The sequence below is a fragment of the Ochlerotatus camptorhynchus genome, unplaced genomic scaffold, assembly GCF_037179485.1.
Source record: "Ochlerotatus camptorhynchus isolate MF236.1 unplaced genomic scaffold, CSIRO-AGI_Acam_v1.1 ptg000304l, whole genome shotgun sequence".
NCBI classification, from domain to species: domain Eukaryota; kingdom Metazoa; phylum Arthropoda; class Insecta; order Diptera; family Culicidae; genus Ochlerotatus; species Ochlerotatus camptorhynchus.
Genome location: NW_027040792.1, coordinates 4,548,897 through 4,566,058, shown reverse-complemented (window position 1 = coordinate 4,566,058; position 17,162 = coordinate 4,548,897). Strand labels below are relative to the sequence as shown.

The 17,162-nt window shown below is 40.7% G+C and overlaps 1 protein-coding gene across 4 annotated transcripts in view; it reads left to right on the top strand.

Moving 5' to 3' along the window:
• Nucleotides 1-13,042, top strand: part of LOC135707146 (uncharacterized) — a 291,025-nt gene extending 277,983 nt beyond the window's left edge. For all 4 annotated transcript variants that reach the window (XM_065228873.1, XM_065228874.1, XM_065228875.1 and 1 more), the window contains 5 exons: nucleotides 147-1,038; nucleotides 1,104-1,415; nucleotides 11,418-11,656; nucleotides 11,723-11,878; nucleotides 11,944-13,042. In XM_065228873.1, the coding sequence (XP_065084945.1) occupies nucleotides 147-1,038; nucleotides 1,104-1,415; nucleotides 11,418-11,656; nucleotides 11,723-11,878; nucleotides 11,944-12,180 (1,836 nt within the window). In that variant the 3' untranslated portion in view covers nucleotides 12,181-13,042. The remainder of the gene's footprint in view (nucleotides 1-146; nucleotides 1,039-1,103; nucleotides 1,416-11,417; nucleotides 11,657-11,722; nucleotides 11,879-11,943) is intronic.
• The last annotated feature ends 4,120 nt before the right edge of the window (nucleotides 13,043-17,162 follow it).

Genomic DNA, 17,162 nt, shown 5'->3' with positions numbered 1-17,162 from the left:
GCTCTACAGCATTTTTTCCCCCTCAAGGGTGCAGCTAACATAAGTACCATTTCCGTTATTCACGCTTCCCTTGCTGCTCAACCAGGACTTAATTTCACTATTCAAAAATCCCCGTTCACAATTTCTCTTTCATCCCCTTTCCCCAGGAATTCGAAATCATCCTCACCAAGCAGCAGGGTTCGCTGGGGTTCACCCTTCGCAAGGAGGACGAATCCATCCTGGGGCACTGCGTCCGCGCTCTGGTGCGGGACCCGGCCCTGAATGACGGTCGCATCAAACCGGGCGACAAAATTATGGCCGTCAACGATGTTCCTATCTCGCAGATGACCCACGAAGAGGCTGTGATATTCCTCCGACAGGCGGCCGAAGTAGTCAAGCTGCGACTATATCGGGACCAAGCCCAGACCCCGCTTTCGGCCCAGTCACCCACGCTTGGGGAACGCCGAATGGACGGAGAGAATATGCTGACCAAATCGGACTCCACATCAACGGTCGGTGGAACGGGGAAACCGAAACCGAATCTAAGACCCGAAGCCCTGAACCTTCTGACGGACATTGCCTATCGAAAGCAATCGATAGCGACGAACAATTCGGGTGGAGGCAGTGGATCGACGAGCTCGTCGGTTAAGTCGAGTAACGCGTCGCCACGAAGACTACGAAGGGGATTGCCCCAGCAACAACAGCGAACCTACGACAATCACGGCTATCAACATTCCGGAGGTGAAACGTCCAACTATTCGGATTCGGAAACGTCAACGATCGTCAGTCAGGGTGGTTCGATGCATCACCACCAACCGGTGGCACAGATGGTTCCCGGAGGGTTGTTCCATAATGGCTCTTGCAGATCTTGCGGTGGTGCGGGGAATGTGATGGTTCAGGAGAATTTGGACGAGTCATACTACTGTGATGATGAGATCGATATCGAAAGTTTATACGAAGACGAAGGGGAGCAGCAGAAGAGGCCTAACTTTCTGAATCTGGCGGGTGAGAGCGGCAGTACTCCGATGTCGTCGCGGAAGCCGAGGTTTCAGTTTTCCGGTAAGTGTGTAGCTATAATTCTTTCAACAGTCGAGAGCTTTCCAACATCTTTCCCATCCCGCCAGTTGCCACTGCGAACGCCTACGAGCTGAACAACCTGGACAACGAAGCCCTGGACGCTCCGACGATGTATGCCCTCAACGGAGATCCAGTGGGGACCAACGGGCCACCCCCCGGCAACGACCAATTCATAAGTCTTCCCTGCGAAACATTCCTGGTGGCATGCAAAACCGAAAACGACCTAAATGCTGACTCGACCGATGCCATCTACGTGAAGCACTTTGCCCACAAATCTCCGCTGTATTCCTCGGTGAACGTTCCCATGAAGGATACCGGCAGCAACGTGAGTGAGGTGGTGGATGCCGTGGAGAAAGGAGGTGAGTAACCATACCAATAAGCCCTCGATTTGTGTTTCAGTTTAAATGGGATCCAATTGAGGCAATCAGTCAGCAGCCGGGTCGGCCTTCCTTGGGCAGGCCAGCATAAAACTTTTGATTTACCGTCAACCCATTTGTCCTTTTTTTTGAACGCCCGGAAACTTACCTTTTCCCGTTTTCGAAATAAACTCGTTAAAAAGTATTCCATGGTTTCCGGTCATCCTCCGGCTGCCTCCCGGCCGCAGAAGACCATCTTGGCAAATTCCAATCATTATTGCTGATACTGGGTAGTGTTCTTCCGCCATTCGTACTGGTCACCCAACCGGCTGGAAAACTTTGGGGTAAAAACTTCTTCCGCATCGATTTATTCTTCAGAAAACTATCCCCGGAAGTATCGTCGGTGCACCTCTTCATGCGCTCGAATGAGGACAGAGAGCGAGAGAAAAAAGTTTTCCCTTGCTTTTATTGGCGACGAGGCAAAAATCCTACTCCTTTGGCTCCGTTCGGAGGTGTCCGTGTGGGGGTTGTAAATTTATTTAAATGATGTCGTCTCTTATCTCGTGCAAAAAATTGCGCAAAGTTTTCACACTTCCTGACTTACTTCCGGCACTAGGTAGGTAGATAGGAAGCAGCTCGATGATGACCGTGAGAGTTAAAATCGGGCGGATATCTGCAAGGTCGTGGCTTCCTGGGTGGGGCTGGGAGTTGGAAAAGTTCAAATTTCTGTCTTCTCCCTGTTGGAACGTTTTATTTGACTGTGTGATTTCGGGACGGAGTGAGGGGCGTGATAATTGTAATTACAGTTTGCCGAAGTAACCGCGACCGATGCTCGCTCCATCGGATCATCGTGATACTTGGTCGTCCTGGGATGGGAAATTAGTGTGCCAAACGAGGGGGGGAAAAACTTTCTCCAGTTTACTGTGGTAGATGGGAATTGATAAGGAGATGCGGTCTGTTGGAAACTTCGATAACTGTTTGCTGAAAGGGCGGGGGGGACGGTCCGCTTAATCGGTCATTATGACCTGACGATGGCTTAAATGAGGGTTGCTAAATACATGCTTAGTAATGTGACGGTTCAAACCGTATTGATGAGAAATTTTCATTTTTCTCCTAGAAAAAGAGATCGTAACTAACACTGGATAGAGGAATTTGAGTATTCTCGGTAATCGAAGCAGTGTCCGCACTTTAAATTACATTTCATTTTAACCTAGATGCTCCAGCTACTACAGTAACTTATCAGCTATAATTGTTATGATATATATCTAAGTGTGTTTACATTGTTCCTGCCTTGGCAGTTTAGTATTTTAAACAGGGAGGTCCGAAGTGAAAATGTTATGCAACATAGGCCCAAGAATGCTACCCTGAGGAATTCTTGCTCTAACAGGTGGTCATTCAGATTTAGAATTTTGATAATTCACCTACAGAGTTTCGTTTAATAATTATGAACTAATTTCATGATATAGAGTGAAAAACTAAACTTTTTCAATTTAGCAATCAAACCTTCATGCCAAACACTGTCGAATGTTTTTTCTATGTCTAGAAGAGCAACTCCAGTTGAGTGGCCTTCAGATTTGTTTGAACGAATTAAATTGGTAACTCTTAAGAGTTGATGAGTAGTTGAATGCCCATGGTGAAATCCAAACTGCTCATCTGCAAAAATTAAGTTTGAATCATTCTATTAAAAAATATCTTTTCAGAAAGTTTACTTATTGCTGAAAGCAAACTTATTGGATGGTAGCTAGAATAATCAGCTGGATTTTTATACGGATTCAAAATTGGAACAGGAAAGTATGCCAAGTCACAACTGGGCAGACCTTTCAACACAAACTTGAACAGACGTTCAATGTTGGTGTCGTAAGTGAAAAATTTGTTCTGCTTCTCAGTAAGATACTTGAGAAGACGTTTGAATCCGTCCAAGTTTTCAGCCAATACTCCGACGGCCAATTTGAAGTGAAAATTTGAATTTCATGAAATTCGGAGGTGGTTATCACAATAGGGGACACCTTTTCCTTCTTTGAATTAAGCCGTGAAAGGTTCTTAGAATTTTTCCTGAATGATAGATCATTATCATCACCCGTGAGCAAATCAAATTGATTGCTCAAATTAATTTCATCGGAAGAGGGATCAAGCTCTTTTCTTTTGAGTATACGCGCCATGGCGGCAGTAAAACGTTTCTTCAAGTCGACTTCCAAGCAAACTACTACAGTAATGACCCGATTTTGTCAGCCGCTTTCTTTAAAATCTTTTCTTATGTTCTACGAAACCCATGCGCTGCGCGCCGCTTCCCTGCCGCTTGATGGAAATGATTGTACATTAAATAGGAAAGACCCATGTCTTGGTGATTTAGCTATTTTTTCAAGAATTAGCGCTCCATGAATTAGCTAAATTACGGACAAACATTTCAACGAAGCGATGGAGATTTCTGCATATACCTAATGTTGTTGCCTTGACGCAATTTGATAGAATAGAATCTTAGCGAGATTTTTTTAACCGTAGTTTAGCAAAATAAAAAAAATGCAACAGCCCCCACTCCCAGACCCCCTCCAGATACATCTACTAGCTACGCCAATGCTGATAGGATCAAGTTCGACTTGTTGACGATCCTACCAGACGTCACTAAGAGGCGCATGTTGAACTTGTTTTGTCAGTTCGTGGAGCTTAATATTGTTCCAGATGATTGGAGGCGGGTGAGAGTTATAGCCATCAATTAAACCTGGAAAACCCGCGACAGATCATAACTCGTATCGTCCCATCGCGATGTTATCGTGCATTTGAAAATTGTTGGATAAAATGATCCTTTTTCGCTTGGACAAATGGGTTGAGATGAACCCCCTACTCTCAGATACTCAATTTGGTTTCCGTAGGGGCAAGGGAACGAAAGACTGTCTCGCGTTGCTTTCCACAGAAATTCAGTTGGCTTTTCTAATCTAATCTCTAATCTAATCCAGTTCTTGAAAGCATCCTGGAAAATTATATATATACCTACATCATTTTTCTTGTCTACTTGATATATGTTTCACATCCAAGATGCGTCACATATACCAAAACGGCCAGGCCTACTGTGCAGCATTTAAGGGGCAAGATGATTCAGAAAAGATCGGGCCTGTTTGAATCGAAGATTTTAACACGATGCTTCAGAATCCAATAAATGGATGAAACGTGGACATCTCGTACCGTACGTTCCGATTTTGGTAATTTTATGATTGGTTGGTCGTTGGAAGCATCAAAGGTAGAAAGGTGTGATGCTCCATTTTCTTCTAACGGTTGGTGCATGAGCACTGACTCTTGTCCTAGCCTTTTATGACTGATGGCTATAGCGCCATTACTCGCTTTCTGAAAAGAGAAGAGGGAAAGGAAAAGGAGAAGGACAAAGGGAAAAGGAGAAGGACAAAGGGAAAAGGATAAACAATATTTTTTATTTGAAATATACAATATAGAAATGCAGAACCCGAGTCTTACCATTATTATCAAGTCATAAAAAGTCACCAAGTTTAGCCAATTGCACCTGAAGGCTGCCTGACATGTGTTGATGTAGAAGTCCAAATTGTAGACGAAGCTTGACGAAGATCAACATAAACTAGTCCAGTTTATGGTAATTGCGCGAAATGTCTTCCTGCGATTTGAGATAAACAAATGTTCGGATGTAAATAGTCAATTTTTGGTGTGCATTGGCAAGCCTTTTCGTGCCAATACTCAGATTCAACGCTGCGACTGAACGAATGAAGGAACTAATGATGGGACGAATGATGGAACGCCTCGTGGAGGTTCTACTTAGCTTCGGAACAGCTTCTCAGTGGCAAATAATAGGGACCTAGAAATTGTCTCTTGGGCCTGGTTATGGCCAGATCAGCAACCGATTATAGATAAAAAAAAACAGAACGGAAATAAAACCAAACGTCAGGTTCGAACACCTTTCCACAGAAATTCAAACTTTTTGTACAATTTGCTGTCAGAGAAACATATGAGCTTTTCTCATGGAAACTCTACAGCTTCTCGATTTAGTTACATGGGTCTCCCCCAGGGCTCATGTTTAAGCCCCTTATTGTATAATTTCTACGTTGGACAAATTGACAATTGTCTAAGTGACAACTGCACGTTGAGACAACTTGCAGATGACGGCGTAGTGTCTATGACAGGGCCCAAAGGGATCGACCTGCAAGGACCCTTACAGGATACCTTAGACAATTTTTCTACTTGGGCTATCCAGCTAGGTATCGAATTCTCCACGGAGAAAACTGAGTTGGTCGTTTTTTCTAGGAAGCATAGCCCAGCACAACCGAAGCTTCAACTTTTGGGTAAACCGATCACTCATTCTATGTCTTTCAGATATCTCGGGGTCTGGTTCGATTCCGAATACACCTGGCGATCCCACATTGAGTATCTGAGACGAAAATGCCAACTAAGGATCAATTTCCTTCGATCAACCGGAACGTGGTGGGGAGCCCATCCGCAAGATCTTCTGACGTTGTACCGGACAACGATTTTATCGGTTTTAGAGTACGGTAGTTTTTGTTTCCAGTCGGCAGCTAAAACGCACATCATCAAGCTGGAACGGATCCAGTATCGTTGTCTTCGTATCGCGTTAGGATGCATGCACTCGACTCATACTATGAGTTTCGAAGTGCTGACGGGCATGTTGCCACTATCCGTCCGTTTTTCAGAGTTATCTCTGAGGCTCCTCACCCGTTGCGAAGTAATGAACCCACTGGTGATCGAAAATTTTGAGAAGCTTCTGGAGCTAAATCCTCAAACATGTTTTATGACTTTGTACTACCTATATTCAACACAGGATGTCAGCCCTTCAAGAAATATTCCCAATCGTGTAGTGTTCTCCGATTTCGGCAATTCAGTGAATTTTGATATATCTATGACGCAGGAAATCCGCGGAATTCCAGAGCATCATCATCCTATGATTGCTCCGTCATTAGACTCTGCAAAGTTTGGCCATGTTGATTCTGCAAGAACGTTTTTCACAGATGGATCTCTAATAGAGGAGTCCGCTGGTTTTGGTGAATGAATTTCACCATAGCGAAAACCTGAAGCTCCTTGTTCTGCATATGGGGCTGAACTGGCAGCAATTCACTACACTTTGGAAACTGTTGCTTCACTTCTTCCAGACCACTACTTTATTTTTACGGATAGTCTCAGTTCTGTCGAGGCTATTCGATCCATGAGGCCGGTAAAGCACTTCTCGTATTTTCTCTTGAAAATACGAGAGCTGCTTAGTGCTTTATCCGTGCGCTCTTTCATCATCACCTTCGCGTGGGTCCCTTCGCATTGCTCAATTTTGGGCAATGAGAAGGCGGATGCGGCGCTATGGAAGGCGACATTTATGATCGACAAATCGCCTATAGTGAAATTTTCTCTATTTATCGACAGCAGTCGCTCGTTAGCTGGCAACATCAATGGAGTGAAGGGAGCTTGGGACGATGGCTACATTCAATTATCCCTAAGGTGTCGAAGTTTGCATGGTTCAAAGGGTTGGACTTGGGTCGAGACTTCATACGCGTGATGTCTCGTCTCATGTCCAATCACTATTGCCTGAACGCTCACTTGTTCCGTGTGGGGTTGGGAGACAGCAATCTCTGTGAATGTGGACAAGGTTACCAGGACGCTGATCACATCCTTTGGTCTTGTGCGGAGTATCGTGGAGTCAGATCACATTTTTATGATTCCCTTCGGGCTCAAGGTAGACAACCTAATGTTCCAGTTCGGGATATTTTGGCTAGATGCGATCTGGAGTTTATGAAACTCATATATGTTTACTTTAAGGATATTAACCTTAGATTGTAAGTTTGATTAACCTTGTGTTTAGTTTGTATTTTGTACGTGTGGGTTTTTTTCAGTGTTTGTTTTCAAGATGAATAGAAATAATTTCATGCTTTAGGATTAATTAAATAGTTGTATCATAAACCATATTTCAAACCTCCTTCTTCCCTTTTCCCATCCAAAAAATTGTAAATCTCCACTAACCTCGAGACAACCGCGAGTACTCGGTTCAGTTCCTTTAACTTTAAATATAAGACAGTAATAATGTATAACGCAAAGGATTACTCGGCTCTGTAAAGTTTATTCGATTGAGCCTGTACAAATAAAGTAATCATAAAAAAAAACAATAAACAAATTTAGTGAAAGAAGCGTAACGTCAGTTCATGCACTGTATTAATGATAATTTTGTCCATTTTGGCAAGTAATATAACACCATATTTTCGACACGATTGAAGTGCATCCACTTTGATGTGATATTAAAATTATTTTTTTGCTGTGTACGGGCATTGTCGGAGAAAATGATTCTTTTTCGTCTAGACAAGTGGGGCGAGTCGAATGGTTTACTTTCAGATACGCAATTTGGATTTCGGAGAGGCAAAGGAACGAGCGACTGTTTTGCGTTGCTTTCAACTGAAATTACACCGGCATATGCGCAAAAACAGCAAATGGGTTCAGTTTTCTTGGAGATAAAGGGGGCTTTTGATTCTGTTTGTATCGATGTCCTGTCGCATAAGCTCCACGATACTGAGCTTTCACCAAATATGAACCACTATTTGAGCAACTTGTTGTCTGAGAATTATAGGAGCTTTTCTCATGGAAACTCGACAACTTCACGAATTAGTTCTGCTTTCAATCCGCAGCAAAAACACACATCCTGAAGCTGCAACGGGTTCATTACCGTTGCCTTAGAATCGCGCTTGGCTGTATGCACTCGACGCATACGATGAGCCTCGAAGTACTCTTGGTTGTTCTCCCACTGACAGATCGTTTCGCTGAGCTGTCTTTCCGGCTTCTCATCCTTTGGTAATAGAAAACTTTGAGAAGCTGCTCGACAGAAATCCTCAAACAAGATTCATCAGTCTCTATTACGAGTACATGACGCTGGAGATTGGCCCTTCTTCATTCAATTCCAATCGTGTTTGCCTCCAAGACTTTTATAGTTCCTCTGTAAATTTTGATCGGACCATGTTGCAAGAAATCCGTGGAATACCAGATCACCATCGGTCGATGGTTGTCCCTTTAATTTTTGCAAACAAATACCACCATGTCAGTAACAATTGGAGTTGTTTTCACAGATGGGTCAACTATAAACGCTTCCACTGGATTTGGAGTATTCAACGAATTTCATAGCGCCTCATATCAACTGCATAAACTCTGTTCCGTATATGTAGCAGTAGAGCAAATTGTCTCACTACCTTCTGACCATAATTTCAATTTTACGGATAGTCTTAGCACGTTGGAGGCTATTCGTTCAATGAGGCCGATGAAGCATTCCTCGTATTTCCTGACTGAAATCCAAGCCAAATTGAGTACTTTATTTAACTGCTCCTATTTATACCATCACTTTAGTCTGGGTCCCATCTCATTGCTCTATTCCGGGTAACGAGAAAGCGGACTCGTTGGCTAAAGTGGGCGCTATGGAAGGCGATATTTTTGATTGACAAGCCTTTATGGAATTTTTCTTAATTACCCGTCAGCAAGTCCTCACCAACTGGCAACAAAAATGGAATGAGAATGATCTGGGAAGATGGTTACATTCTACTCTCCCACAGATGTCGATCAAGTCGTGGTTCAAAGGGTTGGACATGAGCCGTTTCCAATCACTGTTCGTTAGATTTGCATTTCTTTCGGATCGGGCTCGCAGCCAGCAATTTGTGCACTTGTGGTAGTGGTTATCACGAGATCGACAAATGAGCCTGGAAAAATAAACGCACTATAAAAAAAAATTCAGACGTTAGCTCCACATTATATTGGATAGACGATTAGACATGGTTATAATAGAGAATATTCGATAAATTTGCCTCTTTTCTATGAAAACTCTTCTCAAAATTGTCTTTATAGCGTGGTAATCTCTTAAATATATAACAACACTTTTCCTAACCTACTCTAGAATCCCCATGAGCATGGACTTCAATTCCGAATGTACTCTAAAGTTGCTCAAATCAATCTTTGAAGTCTCCGGAATACGTCCCGAAAAATATACGACAACATCCGTTCTAGGGCTCACCGGACATTCAATTCTATCTGACAAGTTCCAGGCCGAATAGCAAAAAAAAAACAAATGTTTTTGGAGTTGGTTGGAAATGCTAACATGAAGCTTTAGTGTGATAATTTATTAGCTAGAGAATGATCTTTAGAAGAGGATAGGTGGATAGTTCCGTTAGAGTACCGCAGTATGAAAATTGAATAGAAGTTGAAAATGAGCGAAGGGCCATTAATGTGACAGGAACGGAACTATCCACCTACCCTCTTCTAAAGATCATTCTCTAGCTAATAAACACTAAAGCTTCATGTTAGCATTTCCAACCAACTCTGAAAATCGTTAACTTCGCGTATGAAGTAACACAAAAACACTTTGAAAATGTTTTTGACTCGAGCGTCTTCCATTTGCATGAAACTTAGCATAATTGTTTGTTTTGGGCAAATTCGACCATTTTGGATTTTAAAATATTTTTTTCTAAATGTCATCTTTGAAATTTTTCAATAAATTGTAGCAAGAAAACTTCATTTCTGATCCAAATAACGTCTAAGGCAGAGTTGTTGAGAAAAGTAAAGTCTTTCTGAGAAAAATATACACGGTTACTTTTTTTGTGATTCTCTATAAAAATTCATAAAAATTGTTAATAACTCAAATATCCCAAAAAGCATATCAATATTTTTATTATTTTTTTTTTAATTTTATGCAAACTTTTGGAACAATGAAAATTTATAAAAAAAAAACCGTAGAACATTAGCTATTGGTCATATTTTTAAATTGCTTGCTAGCATTTTTCAATCATAAAATTTAAACACAGGAAACGATTCAAAATTTCTCATATAATGTATGTAGATTTTTTTTAATAAAAATTATACAAATTAGAGAAATACTTTTCTGGATACTTGAGTTTTTACCAATTTTTTTGAATTATTACTCAAAATATCGCGTATATTTATCACAGAAAATCTTTATTTCTCACTTCATCTTTGTCTCAGACGTCATTTCGACTAGGATTGACGTTTTAGTGCCATAAATTACTAAAACATACAAAGACGACATTTTGAAAAAAAATACAAGATTTTTTGCAAAAATTTAAATGATTACCCTCAATTACGCAAAGTTTTATGCAAACCGGAGAAGGTCGAGTTTCCGAATCGTCATTTGGCGTTCCAAACTGCACCAAATTTGTACCCGAAGTTTGCTGAATCTTCCCCTAAAGTTCGCTGGACATGTTTTTTAACTTAAATCATCAGTACATCGATGAAATTATAACCAAACCCCGAAGAACTCCTGACTTGCCCTTAAAACTCTGAGTCAGCTCACGAATTTCACTGACATCGCACTCAAATTGCCCTTTGACGAGGCTCGGTAGCTCAGTGGTTACCGTTTCTGCTTACTGAGCAGAAGGTCGGGAGTTCAATCCCAGGCCGGTCCCCTTCCTTGCAATTTTTCACTTTGCCTTATTCTATTCCCACTAGATTTTAATAAAAACAAATTCTTCTTTAACACCGATCGCATCATTTACCACAGTGTGGGTCCTGATCTAAAAATAGAAATTGGATGAGTGCGCGCGCGTGTGTGTGTGTGTGTGTGTGTGTGTGTGTTTGTGTATTATAACTGCTCTACCAAAAACGATCGCTGCGTGTGCGTGCAACCTTTCCCCACATCCAACATCCCAGTGATTTCTCGTGGAAGCGCAGAGGATTTCTCGGTTTCCTTCACAGCGAGTACCACGTCAACACATTCCTTCCCATTCCCTAGTTGACCTGCATTCGGACACGGCCGGCGCTGGTATTGCTAAATATTAGATCTCCAGTTCTTACACATTGAGGATGAATGTTAGTCCCAAACATCATCTGTTGGTTCTCTGTGTAATTGCAGCTGATCTGGTAATAACAGAGCAGCAACCGTGGGCGGTCAAACTGATTTGATTTGATTTGATTTGATATCGCACTCAAATTGCCCTAGGTGTTCCTTATAACAGACATTACCGATACAATGCACATACACTCAATACGTCTCCTCCATAAATGCAGGCAAGAAGAGTCTCATGAAGTGGAAAGGCGCCGTCCTGACGTCGGACGAGGACGAAACACCTAGCTTCGGGTACTCAGCGAGCCTGGACGATGGAACTTCACCATCCTTTTCCGGAACCATAACCAGTGACACGCCGGAATCTAGCCTGGCGGCCACCTTTGGAACCAGCACGACCACACCGACCACCGAGCGGGAGTTGGACTTCAACGGGTGTGGCATCGACAGCGATGGAAACAAGGTTGGCATCAATCGCTCCGGTTTGTTGATCAATGTTTCACAAATTTTAATTTTCCTGTACGAATAGATTTTCACTGTCGAACTGAACAAAGGATGGAACAGCCGTTTGGGTTTCAGCTTGCAGCAGGATCCGGAAACCAATCGAACTGTGATTAGCGCAATCTACAGCGAAAGCGTAGCTGCTAAGGATGGTAGACTGAGAGTCGGTGATCAGCTGTTGATGGTTTGTTTCAAAATGCATGTTTTGTTGGGGTTGTTATTATAGCAAATGAATTCCTTCGATCCTAGGTCAACGACGAATCCGTGGAGGCGATGTCCACGGCACAAATTATCAACCTTCTTCGGATCATTCGAGGATCGATTTGTCTTCGGTTGATACGGCGAGCAAATGAACGATGCAGCATTCCTGAAGAGCAAGAGAGTGAACCACAACCGGAGCCTGACCTACCTCCACCACCAGACGACCTAACTACACCGGATAGTTCCAACGAACGCGAGGTGGTTCAGGAAACTCCCGAACAATAGTAGAAATGGTTCAGTAAGCCACACGTCTGCAACCAGCCCTCTCTAGTAAGTAAGATGGAACTTTGTGCCGTCTTCAATTGTATAAGATAAGTCCCGCCCGTTTCCAACGCCACCTGTCTGACTCTGTCTCAGGACAAGACTCTCTCTAGTTCATGTCTTTTCTGGGGTGAATGTTGTCGAATTAGCCTCCATCCGTGGAGAATCGAGCGAACGAAAACAGTCGAGCTAAAACTGTGCAATCATTTGGTTAACAGGAAATTTTCAAATTATACATGAAATTGCGTCAAGCTAAGAAATAAAATTGGATGTCATGTGAGTTGTATAAACTAAGTACGCGTTAAGTCGAGAATGTGATTCCTTTTTTATAAGAAAAAAAAAGTACAGTAAAATTATCAAACAAAACTATGTTTTCCACTAAGTCAAATTTTTGAATAGATTGTTTGCCGAAAGAAACGAGCTCTGTTATTAAGTAACAGAACTAAGCATGTTAAGACACGTTGGAATTCCACAAGTTCTGTAACCGGAAAGTAGTGAACGTAAACAGAATTAACACAAAATAAGATGCATTTGTTGATTAGAAAAGAAATCTAAATCGGTTTAAACTACAATAGTAATGCAAGAGAAGAGTTCCGAAAAGTTAGTGCGATTTTACCAAACTATACCAAAAATTTAGATAAAGCAAATTGTTGTTAAGAAAACGAATTGAACTTTGAAACGAGGTGAAAATTTTAATAGCGAAAAGTAACGTTAGTCATTCAGTTTCACCTGATTTTCGTACCAAAAATGCAGAAAATTGAAAACATTTGTGAATTGAAGGGGAGATTAATGAAAAAAAAATCTATCCTTTCTGCAAGGCAAGCCAGCAAAGAGTCTAATATATAATTAAATATTTATATGAAAATTAATCCTGCCGGAAACTTTCCTCACAGACCAAGTGATCCTATCACATCCGTTTTGGTTCCATTAGCCTGCAAAATGTGTGTAATTCTATTCCTTTGAATTTTCCAAATTGAGCAAAATGATGATCACCATCGTCGTCGTCGTCGTCGTCGTCGTTGTCGTCAGCAAAATTTCTCCAATGAAGATGAATAATGTTGGTGGGGGGTGGAAATGCATACTCCATCAGACACCGTAATGTACCTACGATGGCAAAGCTAGGGATTTTTGCAGTCAGCAACAACAGAAGCAACACCGACGACAGTATCATGGCTTCTCCCAGAGGGGCTTGGAATATAATTAGCATATATATGGCTGTGCACGGGATGACTTAGTGCTGGTGATGCTGCATTGTCATCAGCTTTACGTGTACTTCCGCTCTACGTTAGGGGAAGAATTTTTCGGCATTTCTTCTACCGGTTGTAGGATAAAGAGCAAATGACTCGACCGGGGGTCTTTAAGCGAAATCAAGCCGAACAATTTAAAAGGTCCAATGTGCATTGCCATATTCTCTCTATCTCTTTTGTTTTCCTGAAGTGCTTATCGTTTCAAGTGAGCATAAGCTGGGGTAGGTTCAAAACAAACATGTTTGACAACCTATGCCTATCCGGTTTCTAGCAAAACTCGAATTTTTGAACCGACCGTTACCGATTAAGTTGAAATTTTGCACAGTAACTGTGCAAAATTTGTTTGTTATTGCCCAACATGTCAATTAACATATTTTGTTCTTTAGTATTGTACGCGACTAACTTTTTGAAAGGGCTTATGCACAAATGATATCCATTAATTCAAAAATATCTATCTCGAAAACGATTTGTTTGATCGAGATGGTATCTTTGGAAAAAAATAATTATGGAGCAGTATTGTGTCTTTCTATAAAAAAAAAAATACACACTGAAAAATAAAAGTGTGTACTTTCGTAAAAAAAAACAAAAATTAATTAAAACCTTAAATATCTCAAATTGCATACACTGAAACCTCCGTTTACGAAGCCTTTTTTTACGCAGTATTCAGTTTACGTCCCTCTTTGTACGAAGTAAATTCCAAATAACGAGTTTTTTTAGGCGATTTTGGGAATCTGGGAAAAACTGTGAAATACCCCACAATATGGGTATCTTTGAAAACGAAATGACGTGTAGGAACCGGACATCGATGTTTGACGCCATTTTTAAATCCAAGATGGCGGTATCCGGTTCATGAAAACTGGTAAATACTGTCAATACCCCACAATATGGATATTTTTGGAATCATAGTGACATGTAGGAACTGGAAATCCATGCCTGACGCCATTTTGAAATCCAAGATGGCGGTATTCTGTTCATGAAAAACTGGAAAATACTGTCCCCACAATATGGGTATTTTTGGAATCATAGTGACATGTAGGAACTGGGAATCTATGTCTGACCCCAATTTTTTTAATATCCAAGATGGCGGCATCCGGGTACAGAAAACCAAAAATACCCAAATTGTAGGGTTTGATGGTATTTCCAGTTTTTCATGAACCGGATACCGCCATATTGGATTTCAAATAGCGTTAAGCATGGATGTCCGGTTCGTACACGTAACCCTGATTCCAAAAATACACTTTATTGTGGGCTATTTGACATTATTTTCCAGGTTTTCTGACACCGGATGCCGCCATCTTGGATTTCAAAATGGCATCAGACATAGATTTCCAGTTCGTACACGTAACCCTGATTCCAGAAATACCCATATGGTGGGCTATTTGACATTAATTTCAAGTTTTTCATGAACCGGATACCGCCATCTTGGATTTCAAAATGGCGTCAAGCATCGATCTCTGGTCCCTACACGTCTCCCCGATTCCAAAAATACCAATATTGTGGGGTATATGACAATATTTTTAAATACCTCTTTTTACGAAATAAATCCCAAATAACGAGGTTTTTTTTACGAACTAATTCGATCTACGAACCCCCGGTTTGGTTCGTTAATTGAGGTTCCAGTGTATTTAAAACAAAAAAACATATTTTTAACATAAAATTGAAGCTCAAATAACATGTCAACTACTGACAATGTATTTAAAATGGACAATGAAAAAACCAAAAAAATATGATTTTATGATAAATATAGTGTATTTTTTGAAAATATTGCCTATTTTTAAGTTAGCAATTATCGTTGAAATAGTGTAAATATTAAAAACAAAAAACATTTAATTTACAACGCTCATAATGCTGAAATTGCTCAGTGATGTTATTTCCGAAATATTAATAGCTTAAAATTTACTAATCGTATAATTTGGGCAATTTTCGCCATTTTGTAATATTATTCGTAAGTGTCCAATGTTGAGATTATTTTTAAAAAAAAACGGAACTTATTTCTTTGAACCTTACAGTGTACATTTTTCCAATCAGATGCATGAGTAATGAGATAATAAATTATGAATAAAGACAGTCTAAAAGTAAATTGGTACGCCCCTCGCCCGCCGCTAGCACACCTCTAGTGTTGGGCATCGAAAATCTTTGACAGTGGTTTGTTTACACTTCTATAGAAAACAACAGCTGCCAGTTTTATCAAAGTAGTCGATTGCGTTCAGAAATAACGTCAAATGGAACTCGAAAGAAGAAAAAATATTGTGCGCAAACACCTGGAAAATCCGGAGTGGTACTGTTCCAAGCTGGTTAAAGTGCTGAATGTAGAGTTTAGGATTAGAGTGTTCAGAAGCTTGGATAGGATTTGAGAGAGCAAGCAAGATGTAGAGAGAGATAGAATGCGGGGTTGTAGGTAGGAGTTTCATCTAGCTAGGGGATTAAGGATTGGACGGTACAAGTGGTTGGTTGTGAAATACAAGTGTTGTGGAAATAAACCAAACATAAAAGGAACGTGTTTCTTATTAAAATATCATAACCCATGTTATAGAGGTAAGATTCTACATTTTGGCGCACTGTCGGTAGGATTATTTATGGAAAAGAGATTTATTTTTACCTTACCAGAAAAGATAAACGGGAACAAGTTTTTTTTTTGTGTGGGTTTTTCATTTTTTAAAAATAAGATAGTGTGTCTGTGAGATCGACGGATTGTATAAAAGGACCTGCTCCAAATGTTTGAAAGGGTTGCGTTGCTTTAATACTTTGTGGAGAGTTGAAATACATCATCGTGTAACAAACGATGATTCCATGTGGGTGAGATGAACCTAAACAAAAAAAAGGAGTCCGGTCTCGAGCCGAAGCCTATGCTAGTCCAGTCTGTGTACTGAAGAGCCACAAAAAAAAAATGGAAAAAACGGAAAAGCGAGTCCGGTCTACGATCGAAGCGCACCAATACTGCTAGTCCAGTCATTGTACTGAAGAGCATGAAGCGAGTCCGGTTTCAAGCCGAAGCGCACATACACAACGCAAGACCAGTCAATGTACTCAAGAGCGAGAAACGAGTCAAGTTTTGAACTGAAACGCACCAATACAATGATATCTGTCATTGCATTAAAGAGAGAGAAGCTATAAAAAGTGTTCTCATACTACTAAAATACAACCCTTTGTTTTGGTCTTGTTTTGATTTTCGTTCACAGCCGGGATAGCAAAGAAATTAGTTTTCATACTATTTTTTTTCTCTCTCCTTGTATCAACAGTGAAAGTAGTGAGGGCATGTAAATAAAAGGAAGAGCTAAATAATGTAAAAGTTTTAGAGTGATAATGTTGACAGGTAGTGAAGCACGGTAGCTGCAAATCGTTTCACAAACACTATCATAAGCGTACATCATTTAGGTCGTTTCAGTGTTAGTAAAATCTTGCGCAGAAACTCAATACGATTGCCTTCAGAGTAAAAAAAAAACAAGTTATTGTTTGCTCTAAAAAGAAGTCAAAACAAATTAATTTGAACTGATGCAAAGTACATTTGAGGAATTTTCGGGACATTCTTTTATACTGTATGAACAATCCTAGAGTACCACTGTGGATCGAATTATCTAATCAAATTTAATTATTGTTTCAGATGAGTTTCGAAGGTAAAAGACTTTCGCTAGAACCCTTCAATGATGCAGTCGACACGCAAAATTTGAGACAGGAGTGGGAGGAGTGGCAAAGAGCTTT